The sequence below is a fragment of the Bidens hawaiensis genome, unplaced genomic scaffold (genome assembly GCF_021521415.1).
Source record: "Bidens hawaiensis isolate Kalapana, Puna unplaced genomic scaffold, B.hawaiensis_p1.1 tig00043619_1, whole genome shotgun sequence".
Classification (NCBI taxonomy): domain Eukaryota; kingdom Viridiplantae; phylum Streptophyta; class Magnoliopsida; order Asterales; family Asteraceae; genus Bidens; species Bidens hawaiensis.
In genome coordinates this window covers 128,837-152,208 of record NW_027505850.1, presented here as the reverse complement: position 1 = coordinate 152,208, position 23,372 = coordinate 128,837, and the positions used below count along the sequence as shown (strand labels likewise).

Here is a 23,372-nt window from a genome sequence, read left to right as displayed (position 1 = left end):
ATGACAACCAAAATGTAAACGTGTTAATCGAGTTGGTGGGTTGAAAAAAATGGGTTAAACGGGCCATAAATGGGTTAGTGGGTCGACCTTTTTAACTAAACAAGTTGGTGAGTTGATCTGTTCAATTAACTGGATTAAACAAGACAACCCGAACACAACCTGTTTCTTTAAAAGGGTTAGGTGTGCCAACCCAAAACCTTATTATTTTCATGCGGTGTTCGGGTCATTTGAGAAATCATGATTTACATACAAGTTTAGTACATATGACCACAAAAAAGGGAGGATCAAAACAGAAATGTCAAAATAATCATCATCATTCATCTGCTGTGTAGAAAATATTCGCTAGCTATACTTGATGAAAAATCTACCCATTGACACCATCAAATTGGCAACCATTGAAGGCGAAAAGTTAGGATTTGGGAGTCTTACATTAATCTTGCTTTAGAGCCTTCGCAATGAAGGCCTTAATGATAATGATTAAAATGTATGATAAAGCCGTGACGGTAACACCACACGCCAAAATGAGACGATCATAAGCAGCACCCTGGATTGAGTAAACACGAAGACTAATTGTATTCCAATTGCTCTCGGTCCAGACGGGGTCCGCTACTCCCATTGGATCTGAAGAATTGGGAGGCAACACACTCCAGCTGTCCGACTCCGACTCATATTTCAAGCGAGTGGAATACGCCGGGACGTACCTAAAATTGGAAAGTTATTCATAATTACATACACCATGGTAATAAAATGAGATATGCATAAATAGTATATGGATGTGTTTTTACGTTGGAAGTCATAAAAAGCAAATGAATGTTCAAAAAAACTTTACATTAGGTTATACGTCGAAACCAAATATATTAATATATAAATAATTTTAAATATATATACATATACATATATATATATAAAGAGTATGTTGATTATCGGGTATAAGATAAAGGGCACCCCAACGGGTAATCTTTTTAATCACATTAGACCATAAATGGGTATACCCGATACCTGTGTCAATGACAGTGTGGATATACCTACGTACGAGATTGGCTTACCAAAACTCGTCCCATAACTAGACCTGTAAACGAGCCAAGCATGGATGAGCTTGGGCTTGGCTCGTTTGTCTTAACGAGGTGAAATGTTGGGCTCGAGATCAGCTCATCAAAATTTCAAGCCAGATTGTCGTTCGTCGAGCCGGTACCTTTATGTTTTAAAGTTTTAAAATTTTCAAATCTATATTTAATTACAATGTGAGATATATAAAAGCTAATAAATACCATTTTAACATACATATAATGCAGAATTTATAAACTATAGTATTAATGTGTTATATGTTATATATATTGAAATTTGAGTTATAACTTTACTTTTAAGCAGGCCAAACAAGAACTTTCAACATTTTTTATTATTACTTTTTTTTCATAAAAAATGCCATACCGCTTCATGTTACAAATATTTATGTGTGTGTATCCGGGCTTTAATACAAACGAGCCAACAAGCCAGCGAACGAGCAAGCCATGAGCCGGGAAGACCTTGGCTCGGGCTCGACTACACACCAAGCCAGCTTGGCTCAGCCCATTACAAAGGAGCTTAAATTCAGCACACTAAAATATGTAAGATACCTGGTAGTGGAAATAGCACAGACTCCTTTCCCATCAATCTCCTGTTTGATGCACACGCCACCTGTCTGGCTACAGTTTTCCGAGCACGGGCCAACATTCTTTAACAGGCCAGACGTTTTCTCAGCCATATAATTCCACACAAATCTCGAAACATCACCCACATAACCAATAAACGGTTTAGCAGGATCCCCTTGAATCACACCAACATAGTAGCTCGGACAAATAGACGATGAAGCAATATATCGGTTCACCAACTCACACGAAGGACCCGGTTCACAACTTAACAAGCAGCCCAAAAGTTCATCAACCAGAGAAGAGTTGACTTTGACCGAATTTAAAGACGAATCACTTAAATTCGTGTTATTGTTCGCAAGAACGTATAGGGTACGAGCAACTAAAGAAGCAGCAACCACTATAGCTGAAGAGTTGATATTAGCTACACAAAAAACAAAATACAAATAAATTTAAATCAAAAATTCTTAATAGGATAAAAAAGTGTTCTTTAGAAGAGAAAACTGCACAAATGGTTCTCGTGGTTTGACCATATTGCAAACTTAGTCCAAACATTTGTGAGAAGGTTGAACGTTTAGTCCCCATCCTTGATCCCGGTTAATTTTTAGTGGAAAAGTGGTTCATGTGCCGTTCATGTGAGGGTAATTGTGTCTTTTAAATTTGGAACTTTTAAACTTGGCACCCGCTCACAAATGTTTGAATTAAGTTAGCAAATTTTAAAATTTGGACACCAAACTTGCAATATGGTCAAACCACAAGGACCATTTGCTGGAGTTTTGAAGCTTGAAAAACTTACATAGATCGTCTAGATGACTATGGTAAAATTTGTTGGTGAAAGATGTATCAAAGTCCTCTAATACAACACCAGAGGTATGCGGGTTCTGTAAAAACAAAGAAATTAGTTAGTGAAAGCTTTTGATAATTGGATAAATAACTGTTTTGGCTCAAACGTGTACTGACTGGTTATCCAAACCTGTTTTAAAAATGACATGAAGGAAGCCGGAGGAATCCCAGGATTAGATTCACTTGCAGCAGAGTATTTGACAGTTTCAGTCCCGAGTGAATCTCGAGCTTTCTGTATAGCATTTAGGGTTTTATTTGTGGCAGATGATACCTATAATGGAATATCCCAGAAACAAAATCAATAAACAAATTTAAAATACAAGTCAAAACACTTTTAAAACTTAAACTTAAGAAACACCACCTGTTAACTTGTAAATGGAATACGATAATGGACTTATCTAAAAACAAAACGAGTCAAATGGGTTAAAGCTTGAAAGATATCTAAAGTGTATTTTCAATGCATAAAAACCTGCTAAATTACTTTAATGAAAGAAAGATTGTTTTGTACAACTTAGTTTTTCTAATCATCTTTAGGACTTGAAAGAAAATTCAATATACCCATTTTGACATGTTACTCAACTCACTTATTTGCCACCTCTATCATATAACATATTTTTTGTGACTTGTGCCCTTACTACAGCATTGTGCTAAACGGTTTGTGTTCACCGGTTGGAGGTTACAACCCAACCCAACCCAACACAAACTTGAAAATTTGACGATAAACTCAAAAATTGTCAAACATGAACCCCAACATGTGACATGAATAATAGTGGGTGGACACGAAAACGACTCTTTTAACCTGAAATTTCTTCATTTTTTGGCATATTAATACAAGAAAAAAATACAAAGTATATAAAACAATTACAATTTGATTATATAATTTTGTCAGTTTCTATTTTAAGCTTTAAATCTTGGCATAAAACACATTAAAAATAGTAAAATAATAAACAAATGGGTTAAACGGATCTGCGAACATAGAGTTGGCACGAACACGACCTGTTTAGCTAAATGGTTCACCTGTTTAGCTAAACGGTTCACAGGTTCAACCCGATACCAACCCGAACTGGTTTATTCTACACCGGTACACCCAAACCCGCAAATTCCATGTTAGGTTCTTGTCGTGTTAGAAATTCACCCCTAAATTGTGCTAACTATAAGACAAAGTATAATAAAGGTACTAAAATGCATACCCCTGCTGCATGAGCGTAAAAGGTCTTGACACCCTGATAAAAGCCTTTCCCAACAGACCCTACCTCTATAACCTGTTTCAATTTGTTCAAAGATTGAGATTCCCGCTTTCGAACATTTAACAAGTATATCGGAAGTCAACAGTCATGACAGTATGTGATATAATATTATGAACGACAAGTCAAAGGGGTAAAACAGAAAATTTTGGCTGTGAAGGAAATTGATCAAAACGGACGCATGAGTCAAACAGGTTGAATGTTAATATTCAAATACTTACAAACCGAAGATCGTTGTATCCTTAAAAAATCAGATTATTCTTTTAATAACATTGATTTTGAGGTTCATAGATTCATTATTAAAAAAATCAACTAGATAGAAACATTACATAAAAAAAGTATTAGGTCTGGCAATATACCGTTTCAATCAAAGTGTTGTTAATTCCATTAACAGCATCTGTGTTTTGATCAAGTTCAAGAAGAAATCTTCGACTACCAAGGTATCCCCAAGCCTCTCCAGTAAAAACAACAAAAACAAGCTGCGTAAACGCATATAAACAAAATAAAACATGAGAAACAAATTACACATGCTTAAAATTAAACAAAAACCCCATGTTATCATAAACAAACCTGCTTAGAAAGTTTATCTAAACCCTCAATACATGAAAGGGCATCCACTGCAGCAAGCAATGCGATCATTCCCTATAAAAGTAAATACAAATAAAACTAATAAAAAACAGAAATGCAATATGAATTTTTTGAAATATGTTGTGAACTTACGGATAAAGAAGATTCTGCTCCAAGGCTCTTGTCACGGAAAAATGAAGCGGAATCCATAGATGCCACGGTCAATATAATAGGCTCTTCGGCGCTTGAAGACGAAGTATTTTCTGATGGAAGGGCTGACCAAACACTGCCCTTCATATTCAAGTTACATGAATACAAGATATGGTCAAATAATGTCATTTCTCAAAAACATTTAATTTAAATGACCTTTGGACTTCTGTCATCTGACATACAGAAACGAAAACCCTAATATTTCTACTAAACGTATTAGAAATGGTAAACAGGCGGATGAACTGATTCATAAGTAAATGGGTCAAAATCACCACCTCTAAATACCACTAATACAAATTCAGATTGAGAACATGGTATGCCACCTGATACATTTAAATTTAAATATGAGGGCGAATACCATAACAAACCAACATAGTTATACAACTGTTTGCACATAAAAGTCTCTGTACATGCTAATTTTGAACATCATGGAAATAAAACAACTTTAAAAGGATGTAGTCATCATTTAATTTAATACACACACTTGAACACATGTTTTATTCATTCATTTATGTTCGTGAGCGTCCGTTTATGTCCGTTCGCTTATGTTCGTTATTTACATTTGTTTAGGTTTTAATAAATGCATAAAGTAGTTGTATTAGTTATATTTGTATGAATATAAACAAACATACCTATGTTTGGATGAATTGTGATGTATTAGACTTGTTCGTGTTCATTGATGCTAATTATGTTTGTTTATGTTTGGACAATTATGTTCATTTGTGTTCTATGTAGCACTGGAATAGGTACGGGCCGTACGAGGAATGGCAAAACTCAAAAATCCAAGATACCGGTTGGGGAAAGGCTCGACAATAAAAAAAAGGATTAATTTCATATATACCCTTACAAACATCATAATATCACATATACCCAGACAAAACTTAAAATGTCATATATGCCCTTACAAGATAACTAAAATATCATATATATACCTTTACAAAATAGTTCAAATATCATATTTACCCCTATTCATTAATAAGAATTTAATAAATGACTTTACTCTTATTTTTCGAAAATTTGGACTTTTATCGATGCCATTATTTAACGAATACACCATCCAACCTCTTTTCATTGCATAATGTGTTTATATCCTATGTTATTATTTTAATTTTGATCGATGTTTCACATCTTTGATGGCAACCAAATCGTCACTTCTTAAAAAAGCAAACCCTTCAAAGGTTTATCGCATCGAATGGTCTACAACATAAATCATTTATCCCATCTAATTGAACTAGAGTAATATGATCATCTATTTAGTTGTTTTTAATGAATCGGGTATATATGATATATTAACAACTTTGTAAGTAGCAACTTGTAAGGGCATATATGATATTTTTCGTTTTGCTTGGTTATATATGATATTTTCAATATTTGTATGGGTATATATGGAATTTCCCCATAAAAAATATATTAAACAAATTCCAAATAGATACATATTGATGTAAAATGTAAACTCCAAAGTTAGAATTGTAAAACTGTATCTTGTATGCTGTAATTGTATTGTACATGTTACAAGAATATATAGAACTCAATGTTACACTCTAATCCCTCTAATATAATATATAATAAACTATGTCTAATATTCCCCCGCAAGCTAAGGCCAGGGGGGCGATCCTTAGCTTGGACCGTAAGAATAGGAATCACGGAGAGGGTAGAGGCTTTGTAAAACCATCTGTAATTTGATCCTCTGTAGAGATGAACTGCACTGAGAGTTTCCCTTGAGCTACCAGTTCTCGAACAAAGTGAAAATCCACTTCAATATGCTTTGTACGTGCATGGAAGACAGGATTTGCTGACAAGTATGTTGCACCAAGATTATCGCACCACAGTGTTGGGGGTGATCTTACCGGGACACGTCGTTCATGCAAGTGTGCTTGTAACCACGTTAGTTCAAGAACCGTATCAGCAAGAGCTTTATACTCAGATTCTGTGGATGACCGAGAGACAGTTTTTTGTTTACGCGCAGCCCAACATACCAAATTCGACCCAAGATATATAGCATGTCCCCCAGTGGATCAACAGTCATCTGGACATCCAGCCCGGTCAGCATCAGAAAAGGCACTCAGAGTGTTGTAATTGGCATCTGTTTAAGCATGAAGAACAGAGGACGACGACTTATGTTTTATGAGAAGGCCATGTGAGGCAGTACCCTTCAGGTAGCGCAAGATGCGTTTAACAACGGACCATTGGTTTATAGTTGGCGAGTGCATGAATTGGCAGACCCTGTTAACCGCATAGGCGATGTCGGGACGAGAAACTGTCACATACTGAAGGGCACCAACAATCTATCTATATTTTACTGGGTCCGCACAAGGAGGGCTGTCACCCAAGGCCAAGTTGGCAGTTGTTGTAATAGGTGAGTCAACCGGTTGAGCATGTGATAAGTTTGCACGCTGCAATAATTCCAGAATGTATTTCTGTTGTGACATGATTATATCCGCCTTGATGTATAATCTCAATTCCCAAAAAATAGGAGTCGGCCCATGTTCTGGACCGCAAAAGACCGACCAAGATTGTGAACCATGTGATCAATTGCCTTTGGGTTGTTACCAGTCAAAATAATATCAACATAGACAAGTAGATAATGTAATGTGCCTCCGGACGAGTAAATGAATAGAGAAGGATCCGTTTTGGAAGCTCTAAATCAAAGCCTTTGAAGAGCTGTAGACAACCTATGAAACCAAGCTCGAGGGGCCTGCTTTAAACCATATAGTGACTTATGCAATAGACAAACATGATTCGGTCTCTGTGGGTCAACAAAGCCAGGTGGTTGTTGTAAATATATTGTCTCTTGCAAGTCACCATGCAGAAAAGCATTCTGAACATCAAGCTGTCGGAGTTGCCATTTTTGTGCAACTGCTATGGAAAGGACCACACGAATGGTTGTAGACTTGACAACCGGGCTAAAAGTCTCCTGATGTGATGCTTGTTGTCGAAAACCTTTGGCAACTAATCGAGCTTTATGACGTGTGATAGCTCCTGTTTGGTCCTTTTTTAGTTTATAAACCCACTTACAATCAACAACATTAGAGCTTGGAGCATGAGGTACCAAAGACCACGTACCGTTTCTCATCAACGCGGAATATTCGTCAGCCATGGCGTGACGCCATTTAGGATGTGTATTAGCAACGGCGAAGGAAGCGGGTTCAGTGTCAGGATCAAGGGTGGTAGAGTGAAAGGAAGTTGCATTAAAAGGTTTTGTAGTTTTCGGATTTTGGCGAAGGTTTGGTGGCCGTTGACGGGCCGGTGGTTGGGTAGTAGGGGCTGGTGTCATGGATGTAGATGGAGTGGGTGTGGTAGGGTTCATAGTGGGTGGGTTAGGTGTAGGGGATGGTTGGGTTGGTTTGTTAATCGGGGAGGGTTGAGTCGTAGGGGCTGATTCAGTGACCGGGGATGTTGTGGGTGGGGTTGTGGCCATATAGATGGTGGATGTTGGGTCAGGAGAGGATGCGGATGGGGCCGTAGGGGCTGTTTTGGGATGATGAGTGTAAGTATGGAGTAGAGGTGGACCGGAAGATGGTGGGGTGGGTGGAGGAGTAGGTGAAATAGTAGGGTAGGAAGAAACATATGTCTCTGTAGGTTGAGATGGGAAGCTTGGGATGGATTGTTGGTGGAATGGAAAGTGTTCATTAAAAGGAACATGGCGTGCAACATAAATGCGGTCGGTTTGCGGATCAAAGCAACGATAACCATGATGAGCAGAACTGTAACCCAAGAAAACGCACGAGGTGAACCGGAAATCCATTTTGTGTTTATTGTAAGGACGAAGATGTGGGAAACATTGAGATCCGAAAACCTGTAAAAAGGAGTAGTCTGGTGGATGTTGAAAGATGTGTTCAAATGGGGATTTGGAGGAATTTGTACGAGAGGGCATACGATTTATAAGGTAAACTGCTCTTTCGAAAGCAAAGTTCCAAAAATGTTGAGGAACTTGTGATTGGGCTAGTAAAGTGAGACATGTTTCGACAACATGACGATGACGATGTTCCACGATGCCGTTTTGTTCACTAGTATGTGGACAGGAAAGACGATGTGTGATACCTAAGGTAGAAAGGAAAGCAGACAAACTTCGGAAACAGATTTAAGTTTAGTGTTAAATTGTCTTTCAGCCATGATGATAAATTGTTTAAAGATTCCAAAAACGTCAGATTTTCGTTTGAATGGAAATATCCACATGAACTTAGAAAAATGGTCTACACAACAAAAAATAATTATGGCCCTCAAAGGATGTAATAGGAGCCGGGCCCCAAACATCACAAAAAATAAGATCCAAAACACTTAAACTTTTAACATCAGATGATAACAAATGTAATTTTGTTGATTTCCCAACAGAACATGAATCACAAACAGTGCTAAGAACATTGTTTTTGAAAGGTAAATGATAAACAGATAGCATTGACTTCAAAAGCTGTGGATGGAGATGTCCAAGTCTTTGATGCCAAATAGAGGTGGAGACACGGGTTGCAGAAAAGGAGACTTTAGGCAGGACTTGAAACTGCGGGAATCGGAGGGAGTACAAACCGCCATTACTTGGACCCGTGAGGAGGGTTTTGTGTGTAGACTTGTCCTTCACAGCAAAAAAAGTAGCGTGAAATTCAAAATAAACGTTATTATCAAGGCAAAAACATTGGACAGAGAGGAGATTTTGTTTGATTTCGGGAACATGAAGTATGTTTTTAAGGTCATGAGTTTTAGTGGGTGAATAATGAGTGGAACCAATATGTAAGATGGGGAGACCCTTTACCGTTGCCAACATGGAGAATGTCATTACCATGGTAGGCTTCAGAATTACCGATGCTGGAGAGATCCGGAACCACATGGTTATTTGATCCGGTATCTGGGAGCCAAAAGTTGGAAGCTTGAGAGAGATAATCAGCATAGTTGGCATAATTAGCGGATGGTTGCTGTCGTGAGAGAAGCGTGGCGGGATCACGATTGGGGCATTCAGACGGTATATGACCGATGCCACACCTGTTGCAAGTGCCATACACAGTATTTTGATTAAAAGCCCAACTAAATTGAGTGCGATTACCGTATTGTTACGGTTGTTAGAGCTGTTGTAGTTGCCACGTGCACAACTGTTTCCTTTCCTATTATTTTGGTTACGATTTGGGTTTCTGTTTGTGCAGTATGCTTATGCTAGCTGAGAGGAAAGCGGCTGCAATTGTAAACCTAGCTGGGCAGCCAACTGTTGGACTGCTTGAATTGCATCAGATTGGGAACATGAACCGGACGAGGCGGCGCTGGCAGGTTCGCGGGCTGCCATAAATGCTTGTGTTGGTGGAAGATCAACCTCTGTTTTCTTGTGCATGTACTCATGATCAGCCATTAAAGCATGTAGCTCATTGAAAGCCAGTTGTCGGGAAAGGGTTGTGGTCTTCACTCCATGGTATTCTTCACGAAGACCAGAGACCACAAGCATCACAATGTCTTTCTCTTTCATCGGTTCACCAATGTTAGCGAGTGCAGTGGCATACTCTTGAGCCCTATTCAAATAATCAGAAGAGGACTCATCAGGCTTCATCACGATCCTTAAAAATTGGGTCTTCAAAGTGTATTCTCTAGAAGTCGTATGAGGAGCATACGCACGTTCCAAAGACAACCAAAGATCCCGAGACGTAGAACCTTGGGCATGCTGAAAGGAGGCTTCAGAGATTGTGTGGATAGCAGGAGCATGCGAACATGAGCATCATTAGAGACCCAAATCGCATGCTGGGGATTCGGTTGTGTCTTTTGTATGCTGGCCTCTTCTTTGTCATTACCAAAAGAGGATGTAACCGAGATAGTAGGTGAAGGAGATGGAATTGTGCCATCTACATAGCCAAACAGATCATTGGTTATCAAGAAGGGCTGGATCAGATTCTTCCAATAACCGTAATTGGTTGGAGACAAGGTAAATCCAAACTTGTGAAAGTTATGGATTGTTTTATCGGATTTGGAGAAAGCTACAAGATCAGTCATTGTGTGAAGACTGATCAGGGACCTGTCAAGGGCGGTAGCAGGGGGGAGGGGAAAAAAATAATCGTAAAGGGTTGTTGGGTAGGTGACGGCAGTAGGGTTAGGGTAACCTAGCTGTTATACCAAGTTAGAATTGTAAAACTGTATATTGTATGCTGTAATTGTATTGTACATGTTACAAGAATATATAGAACTCAATGTTACACTCTAATCCCTCTAATATAATATATAATAAACTATGTCTAATATCCAAAAATACTTTACCATCAATTTTGTTGGCAGCGGCAAACTGAAAAGCCCTGAGATAGTGTGGATTTCTTGCAAGATTAAAAGGTAAACCTTCGGCATAAAACATCCTTGCTATTTCTTGACCCAGTTGGTCCCTAATTTCAACACCAAAAGCTCTTTCAATAGGTGTTGAAACACCTTTTCTTTTCTTAAATCCAACACGGCTTCACATGGCAACCCGACTTCTTTCGCTTTTGACTCGGCCTTAAATCACCTAACAGATACACTAAATCGATAAGATTACACCTAAAACACTACAAAGATTACCTTTTATACCAAGCAAATATGTTCTAACCTTTGAATATGATCCTCGTCTGTTTTCACTGCAAAGGTTGCACTTAAATTCCAAGTTCCTTCTACTGTAACTTGCTTTTTGATTTTTGTCACAGAGTTGCACAACGAAGGTTTCTTCAATTGATGTAGTTGATCCTTGTGTTTCTTGACAAGCCATAATCGATATATGAAACTTGAGAGATTAGAGAAGCCGAATATGTATGGTCTATTTATTTAATGGTCGGATTTAGAATTGAAAAGCTACATAGCACGGGGACGTTATGTGGCAGTACCTGTCTCAGGTACTCATCATCGACGGAAACGCCATGTGTACTCGTCAGGGACGTTTCCTTCAAACGTTTCCAGCTTTGCGGGGACGCATCCCAAAGGTTTCATCATCTCTATTGATTATGGCTTCTCAAGAAACACAAGGATCATCAGCTACACCAGTAGAAGAACCTCAATTGTGGGACTGTGACTAGAATCTAAAAGCAAGGTGCGGTAGAAGGAACTTGGAAATTTAAGTGCAACCTTTGCAATGAAATCAGACAAGCATCATATTAAAGGATTATAGCACATTTGCTTGTTATAAAAGGCAATCTGTGTCGTGTTTTATGTGTAATCTTAGTGATTTAATGTATATAAATCTGTTAGGATATTATATCTGTTAGGTGATTTAAGTGTGTGTAGGCAACCTGTTTATATAGGTACCGGTATTGCTATTTTCAAGAAAAGCAACAGCGGGTGACAAACTTGAGATGAAACGCTTAGAAGATGCGTATGAAGAGAAGAAACTCGAGTCAAAAGCGAAAGAAGTGTTGCCATGTGAAGCTGGTGTTGGTTTTAAGAAAAAGAAAAGATATTTCAACACCTATTGAAAGAGCTTTTGGTGTTGAAATTAGGGACCAACTGGATCAAGAAATACCGGAGGTTTACTTTTTGATCTTGCAAGAAATCCACACTATCTCAGGGCTTTCAGTTTGCTGCTGCCAACAAAATTAATGGTAAAGAATTTTTGGAGTTTACACTTTACATCAATATATATCTAGTTTGGAATTTGTTTAATATATTTTTATTTTTTATATTTTTTTATTGTCGAACCTTTGTCGTACCAGTATCTTGGATTTTTTTAGTTTTGTCGTTCCCCATTCCCGTATCGTCCCCGTACCCCGGTCCTATACCCGTTCCAGTGCTACATAGTTAGAAAGGGTTAAAACCCTAAAATTAAATGGAAACGGGCTAGATACTTCTACCAAATACGTCCCCGACATTGAAAACGTTTAGGATACATCCCTGCAAAGTTGGAAAGGTTTAGGAAACGTCCCCGATGAGTACCCGAGATGGGTATTGCCACATAAGTGGCGTCCCCATGCTAATAGTTTGTGTTCATTTTTGTTTGTTCAAAAATGTTCATTTAAGTTTGTTTGTTTTATGTGCGTTTGTGTTTGTTTACGTTCGTGAACTGTCCATTTAATTTTAAACGAACGAACATGAACATGCCCATTCTCTAAATGAACAAAAATGAACAAAAAAATTGTTCACTTATGTGTTCGTGTTCAATTAAAGTTAAATGAACAAACACAAACTTCCTGGTTCATATTCTGGCTCGATTCGTTTGCAGCCCTATGACGATATCAAGATGTTAAAACCAACAAGGAAACTCAATATTGTAAAAAATACTTACATCCTATCATTTGTAATTTTAAGATGATCTCTTTTGAGTTATATGAAATTAGTGGCTAGTTATAAGTTAAAAAATGATTTTTTTCCCAAGTGTGTTCAAAATTTGCATGTACAGGGGTTTTATGTGCAAAAGATTGTTGAGAGACTTTTATAGGAAAAAAACAGAAAGTATGTTGGTTTTCTATGGTATTTGCCCTAAATATAAATATGTAAGTTGAGGATATTTAAAGAGAAATAACGGGGCTCACCTATATCCACCCAATGGGAGACAAGTTCTTTCTCTCAAACATGATTCTGAATCGTGAGTTCCAGCTTTAGTTGTCTACAGAACATTTGGAATCGAGTTTACAAGTTAATTGAAGAAAAAGAATAATAAACATAGAAGACAGACATCACAATATTTTACAAGACACAAATTCAGATGCTTATACCTGCATCACCAGATCAAATTCAGTCACTTGTGCAGCATATGCATCCTTATTTTCATTTTTCACAGCAATCTGTTAGTACAGAGATAGTTACATACTATTATTCTATAACAGTATAGGCATATAAATACTTTAAAAAACAATAAAACAGACACTAGATTACCTCCTGCATGGATTGTGTACTGCTTTCAGAAAGCAAAAATACAGGAAAATCGTAACGACCCCACATGATACCAGATCCCTGCACACACATGTAGAGTAAATTTTACCAATGATAGATAAAAACAGAAACAAAAATTAACTATACAATCTAAATAAAGCAAATTGTTATGCGGTATGTATATGATGAGTTGATTTACAATGCATAATACAAACTATTAATGCAAAGATACTGTGAATTACTATTGCAGAATACAATAACGTACAGTTGGATTCCACTCAAATTTGTTGTTCTGATAAGGAGAAAATTTAGCTTGAGGAAACTTGTCATCGGGAGATGATCCTGCAAGGATGGAAGAAAACTAATGATTCTTCTCTAAGCAATCTAAAAGTAAGCAACATGCAATAAAACTACCATATCTATTACCACTCAAATAGGTTTGATTTTTTGCTTCTGATTCTACTAATACACCTGCCACATTTCTAGCAAAGTTTGAATCTTTGGATACTCTGAAGCACAGTGAAAAGGAGAAATTATATGTAATATCATTTAATAATACCTTATAGAATAATATAATAGCAACAGTAGAAGTGATATGATTTATTTATACCTTGAAAGAAAAGCTTCAAAATGATATGAAGCCACCAGTAGTGAACTTGATTGAACTAATTCTATATCATTGTTGAATTTAACAATTGGTGCTACAACTTTATCAAGGCCAGGATCTAATATCAGAAGGCATCATTTAAACTTGGTGAGCGAAATTAAGTTCACATTAAAAGCATCAGAAATGAAAAGAAGATACTTACTGGCACACCCAATTTCCCCTGAAAGGTTAAGTAATCGTACACAAGGAAATCCATCTATGATTTTGTACATGGACTTCTCTAGCTCAGGAACCGACACGAGTCCAGAAGCTGCTTGCAAAGATTTAATGATGAAAGTTAGCTTTCTGAATGTGATGAATTAAAACAATAATAACAAGAGCTATAAGCATCAAAGAGCTCTTTCTTCAAAATGAAGTTACCGGAGACTAAACATATAAGAAGAAGAAGAAGAAGAAGGAGCCCTGTGCGGTTGCTGGTGCTGCCCATGGCGGAATGAGATCCAAAGACAACCAACCCTAGACTGACTGCACCAAACTGGTTGGTTGAGGCTCTTAACTTCTTCGTAAATAAACGCCCCTTTAGTTTATTCCCATCGTGACTTAAATTCGAAAGTCAACGTAAGAGTCAAACGACCCAATTAGAAACTGTCACGTGGCTTCATAATCTCATCGTCACCAAGAGATTGGTTTCAAAACTCATTGCCATGACGAGATTGGGAGGGGTCTTTCATGGAAATTTTCAAAGGGTGAGTCAATATGGGAATCTCTCAATTTAAATGGGTTATTTTGAAAATTTTCCCTTCATCAATCTATCTATATAAATGTCTATCAAAATATTCTATGTGTCACTCGTCGGTTGCTCCCCATCCCATCTCAAGTCACTAGAGTGCTTGATTTGTGTTTTGAGACTTCTTATGCGTTTGACCCGAATTTGCGGTGTAGGTCTCACCTAACCCGGATAGTCCTTAAATAGGTTATAGTATCTCATTTATTTGTGAAATCATTACATAATCATACAATAATTTTCCCAAGTCATAGGTCTCACAAAATCCCGGTAGCCCTTAAACGGGTTATAACATCTCATCTATTTGTGAAAATAACCCCTTAATCATCAAACAACAATTTTCAAGGGTCATGTGTCTCACCAAACCAGGATAGCCCTTAAACGGGTTATAACATTTCATTTATTTGTAAAACCCTTTCATTATCATACCCTAATTTAATTTCTCTTCCCTACATATTATCCATCGCCAATATACCCTCTCCATCACCGGTCAACTTTCGATTACCACTCATCATCATCAATCTCCCCTCTCATGCATTGATGTACTGAAAGCGGTCTATAAAAACTTAAACCTAACCTAGACACTCTAGTTTTAAATTTATAAATCTATACTACCCTAATGCTAGACCACTAGACAGGCAAGTGTACCTATTAACTATAGTAAAGCCTAATGAAGTCTGAATATCGAACCCAAAGGACACTAGCGACACCTAAAACTAAACTCTGACTTAAAACTTAATGATTTTAATTATTTGACAATACTAATTAAACTAATAATTGAGAAAAAGATTATTTTTGGATTTTTATTTATTTTATTTAAAACTAATAATTAATTAACTAATTTATTAAGCTAAGGTGAACTAATAAATAAAACTTAAAATTCTAAGACTTAGACGAAAAAAATAATGAGAAAGGCGTTACCCAGGCTTGAAATCCTATTTGTGAATCTTGGATGCTCATCGGCTATGGAGACTGTGATGGAACCGGGATCTAAAGATACGACGCCCTAGACATCCTAGTGGATCCCTGATCATTCTCTGGGTGTCACCTAAAAGGATTACCTAAGGGATATATGACGCAAAACCGGTTGGTTGGATTATCTTTCAGTCTCTCCAACAATATTAAAGTACTCTAATGACTAGATCACCTCTCAGTCTCACTAATCACAATACATCCGGGAGTGTAAGGGACGTAAGGAGTAACCTAAAGTTGCTCAAAAAGACTTAGGATAGCAAAAACCAAAAGACAATAAGGGGAATCCACTCTCGTGTAATCTATACCCAAACCACCTAATGACTAAGACAACCCCAACTATCTATTACCTCTCAGTCTCAAGATAGGTAGAACACTTAAATTCTCTAAACCCTCAAACAATAGTTCCTATGGAATATGTCGACTATAAACCATAAACTAGTTACGAACACACAGTAGGTAACCTAATATGCATCTACACATGAAAGACTTTCACAAAGACACATATGGAACGATTGGATAAAAGTAAATTAATATTAAGCATGCATGTTCATCTTTTCAAATACCAATAAGTTGGTTACAATAGTATTAGTCCAACACAAATAACTCAATACCGACACGCAAACCAAAAGTCAACAAATATTCATTCAAAACTTAGGCAACTAAAAAGGTTTTAGCCAATAACTATGCTCGAAAACATAAAATATATAAGTTCAATACCCAAGTTCATAATATAAATAATAATTTCAAACCAAAGATTAAGATGTTTGGATGGGTAGAGATTTGAACCCGGACACGAAACTGCTTCCTTGTTTGCGGCTGCTCACTACGTGAATCAAAAGAAAATAATATATTCAATATATTTCCCAATCAACTTCTTCTCCAATAAGGATCTTCCGGAAAAAAAAACTCTTAAAGAATGGTGGATGCTTTTGTTTTTTCTCCTGACCACAAAACGAATAATCAATAATAATAAATGTAGGGTTGTAGGTTTTCTCTCAAAACACCCCCCCCCCCACTGTAGGGTTCTAAAAAAATAATATTTATAACCTTCTTATTATTATGTCAGTTAAGATTTAAATATCGGCCTTCATAGTCACAATAAGATATTCTTTAAAAAGTGAATTAATTTAAAATTTTCACAATAGCCCCCTCATGTTTCCTTTCATATTTATTTGATTCTCAAAGTAATTTCCATTAATAGTTTTGTATGACCATTTTATTCGTCGGTCTCAATTTTAAGAAAAGTGCTCCATTTTAGTCCGTCGTTTCTTGAAACCATTAAACTCACATATGAACTAAATATTAATAATATTCAATAAAAACATGGTCAAAAGTACCTAAAAAGTGTAGGAAATACTTATATATTTATAATTAATTTAGACCACATCAAATATCCCAACACTTAAATCTTTTTCGTCCCTGAAAAAGCTATTTGCAATGGAATCATAATCGGAAAACTGATTTTCAAAACATGTAGGTTACTTTAATTAATAATAGATTAGCGCAAAAACCGCGATTGCCGATATTGTTGTCCACTTTAACCCAGCCATCAACCTATCAAGCCCCCTATCATATTTAACGATTAAGTTCAAGTGATATCAATAAACCTATGGGTCTCACACCTAAAGAGTTACAGATCCACTTACCCCCTTCTCAAGCATAATCAAGATAATATAAACTGGGGTGAAGCAGACTGGTTCAACCTATCACCGTAAGCTAAAAACCCTTTAATGGTAAGAAGAAAATGCACTTAGGTGGAATTTAGATAGATGAAAGGTCAAGTGAGGTTGTACGAGCAATTCCTAAACTTAAAACTATATTAGCGGATTTCGGCCCAACATTGTTTCACCCGAGCTGCAACCCAGTATATGACGGTCTCAGGCATCCACCCTTAGTATTTCCTAAAAATATTTATTGACTAAGAACCTTGAACCCCAATAGTGTATCCTCAGAGTCACCATCCCCTTGGTAACACGTAAGCTATCGGCCCCGTCTAGTATGTGCCTTTTAACCTCTTTTTCTATTTTTAGATTTTTTTTAGTGAATGCTTCTTTGGCATTTGCATAACTTTCTCATTCACTTTACTTTCAAAATATTTGCACATCTTTGATGTTTGTGCAACAAAACTTTGTGCTCTTAGGCATCTTTTACCCTAAAATATATAACTATTTTCTAAGCTTGTATAAAAATTGGACATGGTGGGGCGCCACCACTCATTATTTACTTTCATAAAACAAAGTAGCGTACTAATTTTAAGTGCATGTAATTCTCACCACCTCAAGGTTTAAAGATTAAGGTAATACTCGCTATGCCTTTTCGAATTTTTAGCTTCACTATCCCCCCTCAAGATGAGAAACCACAAAGTTTATGACTATTAGGTATATTAATAATAATCAGGCGAAACTTTTCAAGGTTAGTTGGGCCTACCGAGACATCCCAAATTAAGTACGCTTTCTTATTTTTTTTATCTCATATATATTAGTAGTTTTAAAAACCAATCCCCAATTTTTCTATCATTTTTCATTTTGTTGCAAAACTTTAATTCAATGGATATTTTTTTAGTTTTTTTTTATTATTATTTTTTAATTTTATATAAATATATACTTTTTTTATTTATTTTTTATTTTTTTATTTTTCTTAAACTACCTAAAAACGTCAGTTTCCCATCCCCACACTTAAATTTCACATTGTCCTCAATGTGAGACAGGAAAAAGACAAAAATAAAGCAGAAATAAAATAAAATAAAACAAAAACAAAGAAAATGGAACAGACTCCCCTGGTAAATATATCCGTGAAAATGTGCGGTGAATCATGTTCCTTGCCCTCCAATCGAGCGCGATAACAAAAATGCTGCAATAACGTAATCTCCCACGAAGGAAAGCGGCAATCCTGAAGTAAATTGCATCCCCATACTTGTTTTAATACCATAGCTCAGTAACCATCTTAAAAGAAACTTTGGAATACCCTGCAAGCAAGAGAAGAAACACCCAGCAAAACAAAGAAATAAAAATAAAAATGAAAATAAAATAAAAGGAAAAGATATTACCAGGTTGCCTCCCGGGGAGCGCTAAGTTTACAGAAGAGTCTTTAGTCGGACTCGCTCCCAAATCCTCAATCAGGAGGCTTCTCCTTTATCCTCTTTCCATCTGTACTCCTCAACACTCTCATCTTACACATAGTCAGGATGAAACCCATTTCAAAACTCTCGTGGACCCAAAGATATGAATTCAACTCGGCCCACTAACTCTTAAATCTCCCAGGATCGAATTGTATGATATGCATGTAATCCAAGAACTGGTCAACCCTATAGAATGAATTGATGAAGTTAGGCGGGTATGACAAATTCCTACGCGCAATTCGATCCTTGAGCCTCGGTATCCTTTCTCTTCTAGCCAATTTTTCAAACCTTGACACGTCCCGAACGGAGATTGAGTACGGTTCGTGTTTTGGTTTATCGGATTCGATGTGTAATGTCATAGGAACTGAATCACTTGCATCCTCACGGCTCTCCTCACAAGGCTCCTTCTCGATTCCCACACTTGGCCCGTTATATAGTAAATCTTCAAGAAGCTTTAAATCACCAAGTGGGTCAAACTCTTCTTCTTCACAACACGGAGTGGGCAAATCTAATAACTCGTCACCGAATTCCAGCTCCCATGAAGGAATGTGCTCCTCCTCCATGTCATTCTCCATCACCTCATCAATTTCAACCATCGCCCCTCATCGCCCCAAAAATCATTAGGTAACTCTACTACCGCTGTCTCCTCATCGCCCCAAAAATCATCATCAATGGGTGCGGATCCAAAGTACTAAAGCGTGGAATACCGATAATCTGAGCCAACATGGCCAACGCTCTGCTGAACCGGAGGTGGGACTTCATCGTCCGTTATGGTCTCCGATTCCGGGACGTGTTCTGGATCACAAACAATTTGCTCTGTACTGCTAGTTAAATGCTCCTCTTGATCTTTGGTCAACCAGTCGCTCAATAAATCCAAATTCTCATTCATTTTTATAACTGCTTCATCAAATTCCTTTAGATGTTGCTCAGTTCTAATTCTACTTTGCTCTGGATCCCAACGATGACAACTATTTAAACATTTTTGCAACAACTCATCATTGAATCTGGCGAGCTCACGCATAGATGGTGATTGACATTGAGGCTCATACGGTTACGAGTAAGGTCGATGATCTTCATACTCGTATGCGCGACCCCCTTGTGAATAATAGCAATCATATGACCAATGGGGTCCACCACATATCTCACACAAAACTTCCCTAAAATGATCCCGATGACTATAATTGTATCCATGCTGGCGGTTCCTGTAGTAATGCTCCATAATAATCACTACATTGGACACTCAAACAAAACGGATCACGGACACCAGATAAATATATAAATAATAATATTTACAAAAAAAATTTAAATATATATATAAAAAATAAAAATATACAATATAAAATAATAAAAAAAATTTACAAAATTTACTAAACACACTAAAAAGATTCCCTAAAACCTACTAGATGCTAACAATTAGACACAAATAAGACAAATTAATCAATTAAGTATATCAACAAAGCTTGTTTCGCTATCGCCTAAGTATCCCAGGCAACGGCGCCAAAAACTTGATGTGCTGAAAGCGGTCTATAAAATCTTAACCTAACCTAGACACTCTAGTTTTAAATTTATAAATCTAGACTACCCTAATGCTAGACCACTGGACAGGCAAGTGTACCTATTAACTGTAGTAAAGCCTAATGAAGTCTGAATATCGAACCCAAAGGACACTAGCGACACCTAAAACTAGACTCTAACTTAAAACTTAATGATTTTAATTATTTGACAATACTAATTAAACTAATAATTGAGAAAAAGGTTATTTTTGGATTTTTATTTATTTTATTTAAAACTAATAATTAATTAACTAATTTATTAAGCTAAAGTGAACTAATAAATAAAACTTAAAATTCTAAGACTTAGACGAAAAAAATAATGAGAAAGGCGTTACCCAGGCTTGAAATCCTATTTGTGAATCTTGGATGCTCATCGGCTATGGAGACTGTGATGGAACCGGGATCTAAAGATACGACGCCCTAGACATCCTAGTGGATCCCTGATCATTCTCTGGGTGTCACCTAAAAGGATTACCTAAGGGACATATGACGCAAAACCGGTTGGTTGGATTATCTTTTAGTCTCTCCAACAATATTAAAGTACTCTAATGACTAGATCACCTCTCAGTCTCACAAATCACAATACATCCGGGAGTGTAAGGGACGTAAGGAGTAACCTAAAGATGCTCAAAAAGACTTAGGATAACAAAAACCAAAAGACAATAAGGGGAAAATCCACTCTCGTGTAATCTATACCCAAACCACCTAATGACTAAGACAACCCCAACTATCTATTACCTCTCAGTCTCAAGATAGGTAGAACACTTAAATTCTCTAAACCCTCAAACAATAGTTCCTATGGAATATGTCGACTATAAACCATAAACTAATTACGAACACACAGTAGGTAACCTAATATGCATCTACACATGAAAGACTTTCACAAAGACACATATGGAACGATTGGATAAAAGTAAATTAATATTAAGCATGCATGTTCATCTTTTCAAATACCAATAAGTTGGTTACAATAGTATTAGTCCAACACAAATAACTCAATACCGACACGCAAACCAAAAGTCAACAAATATTCATTCAAAACTTAGGCAACTAAAAAGGTTTTAGCCAATAACTATGCTCGAAAACATAAAATATATAAAGTTTAATACCCTAGTTCATAATATAAATAATAATTTCAAACCAAAGATTAAGATGTTTGGATGGGTAGAGATTTGAACCCGGACACGAAACTGCTTCCTTGTTTGCGGCTGCTCACTACGTGAATCAAAAGAAAATATTATATTCAATATATTTCCCAATCAACTTCTTCTTCTCCAATAAGGATCTTCCGGAAAAAAACTCTTAAAGAATGGCGGCTGCTTCTGTTTTTTCTCCTGACCACAAAACGAATAATCAATAATAATTTAGACCACATCATGCATCAACTACCATCATCACCTATATCAGCCAGCCACCCCCACAACACTTTCATAAGAAAAATATTTGCATTCATGTTTGCTCATTTAAAAAAATCAACATCTTCGTGTTCGTTTTATATTCGTTTGTTAAAAATCTAAAAACCTACACATCGCAATTGATAATAAACATTAAAAATTATAATAAACGTAACAATATAATATATAAGTATTAAATCAAAACAAAACTACTAAATAAGACAAATCATTACAAAATATAAAATAGCAAAGTTATTAAAAACAAAACTTAAATAAACCTTCGTAACAAGGGGGCTCAAACTAGTATTTAATATATATGTATTTAGATGTTTGATATTTATTCCTGGTAAACAACGAAAAAAGAACAAGGATATATGGATTTGCAATTACACTAGTTTGAAGAGGCAGATACATAAAATTTTTATACGAGGGCATAATACGGATTGATTAAAAACAAGTCAAACAAAAAAAATATTATAAAATAACATAGTTAATTAAATATTTTAATAACATTAAAAATACATCAATTACAACTGATCTCTACGTGTTTTCATTTTTCGAGTTAAAATTATTCACCTTGTTTTGCTTTATGTGAAGACATAATGTAAATTCACTAAATGATCAATTACCAACGCAAATGTAGATTAGCAATTAAATATATATTGGCAACAACAAAATTTGTATTAAAATCCAGTTTTAAAGAATTCAAGATTTCATGATGTCAGGATTGGATTTCGTGATAACAAGATAAATCATACAAGAACACACGAAACAGAAAGTATGAAAACCCCTAGAATGTGGTCGGCGGAATCAACCACAAACAGTAAGTTGCTAATTATAATAAGTGATTGAAGAGCAAAACAAGTTAAACTTAAAAGATTTCCATTATAATTAATGTCAATTGTCACACCCCGCCACGGCGGAATCGCGAGGGGCGACGAACATGGTTGTCAAAGCAGATGATTATTGTATACATAAACACACAAATTGGATACATAGTTAAAATTCAGAGTTTGCATCCCAAAATCAGCGTTTAAGTCTCAAAACATTTATTAAAAGACATTGTTTCTAAGATTTTGCTCATATGACCCATGACTTGGGTTATACAAGTAAAATCCTCCAAAATGCATATATGACACTTGTGTGCATGTTATCCTAGGACGCTTTCCACTTGAACGTTTGCGCCTTAAGTACTTGAAAAACATACTTTAAAATGTCAACGTAATGTTTGTGAGTTCACAGGTTTTAGCATTTAAAAGTTTGTAAAACCTTTACGTTCGAAAGCGTTTCATGTATACGTTAACATAAACAAGTAATCGTTTGACCCATCGTAAGCTAGCAAAGAATACGATAATTATGAACTACATGAGGCATAACCAAACCAAGACACAGGTGTTTCGCCCCTCACTCGTACCTCATGAGCAAGCGAGTAGGCACTATGTAGTCATTCGACCATGCGGGTCAGCAGTTAGCGTGACTAACCATGATTAGGGGTGTCAATCCCAATAGTACTAGAGGAAGGAGTCTTTGAGAATTTAGTAGCTATGCTATTTAATACGCACCTGACTTCTTTCCAAGCCATTTGTTTGACAGCTTAAACTTTCACAAAATCTTAGGCTAATACAAGCTAATGGTTACTAATAAGCGATAAAGGGTACTTTT

General features: G+C 36.4%; 1 protein-coding gene across 1 annotated transcript; it reads right to left on the bottom strand.

Moving 5' to 3' along the window:
- Positions 1-410: 410 nt before the first annotated feature.
- LOC143615609 (nicastrin-like) lies at positions 411-19,359 on the bottom strand. Its single transcript, XM_077088703.1, has 16 exons — positions 19,052-19,359; positions 14,089-14,231; positions 13,890-14,004; positions 13,706-13,788; positions 13,545-13,621; positions 13,283-13,360; positions 13,123-13,191; positions 12,940-13,013; positions 4,433-4,565; positions 4,283-4,354; positions 4,072-4,191; positions 3,659-3,730; positions 2,599-2,739; positions 2,422-2,506; positions 1,614-2,049; positions 411-701 (listed from the first exon to the last, which is right to left on the bottom strand). The coding sequence occupies exons 1-16, from the start codon at positions 19,357-19,359 to the stop codon at positions 431-433; spliced, it is 2,277 nt and encodes a 758-aa protein (XP_076944818.1). The 3' UTR covers positions 411-430.
- Positions 19,360-23,372: the final 4,013 nt, after the last annotated feature.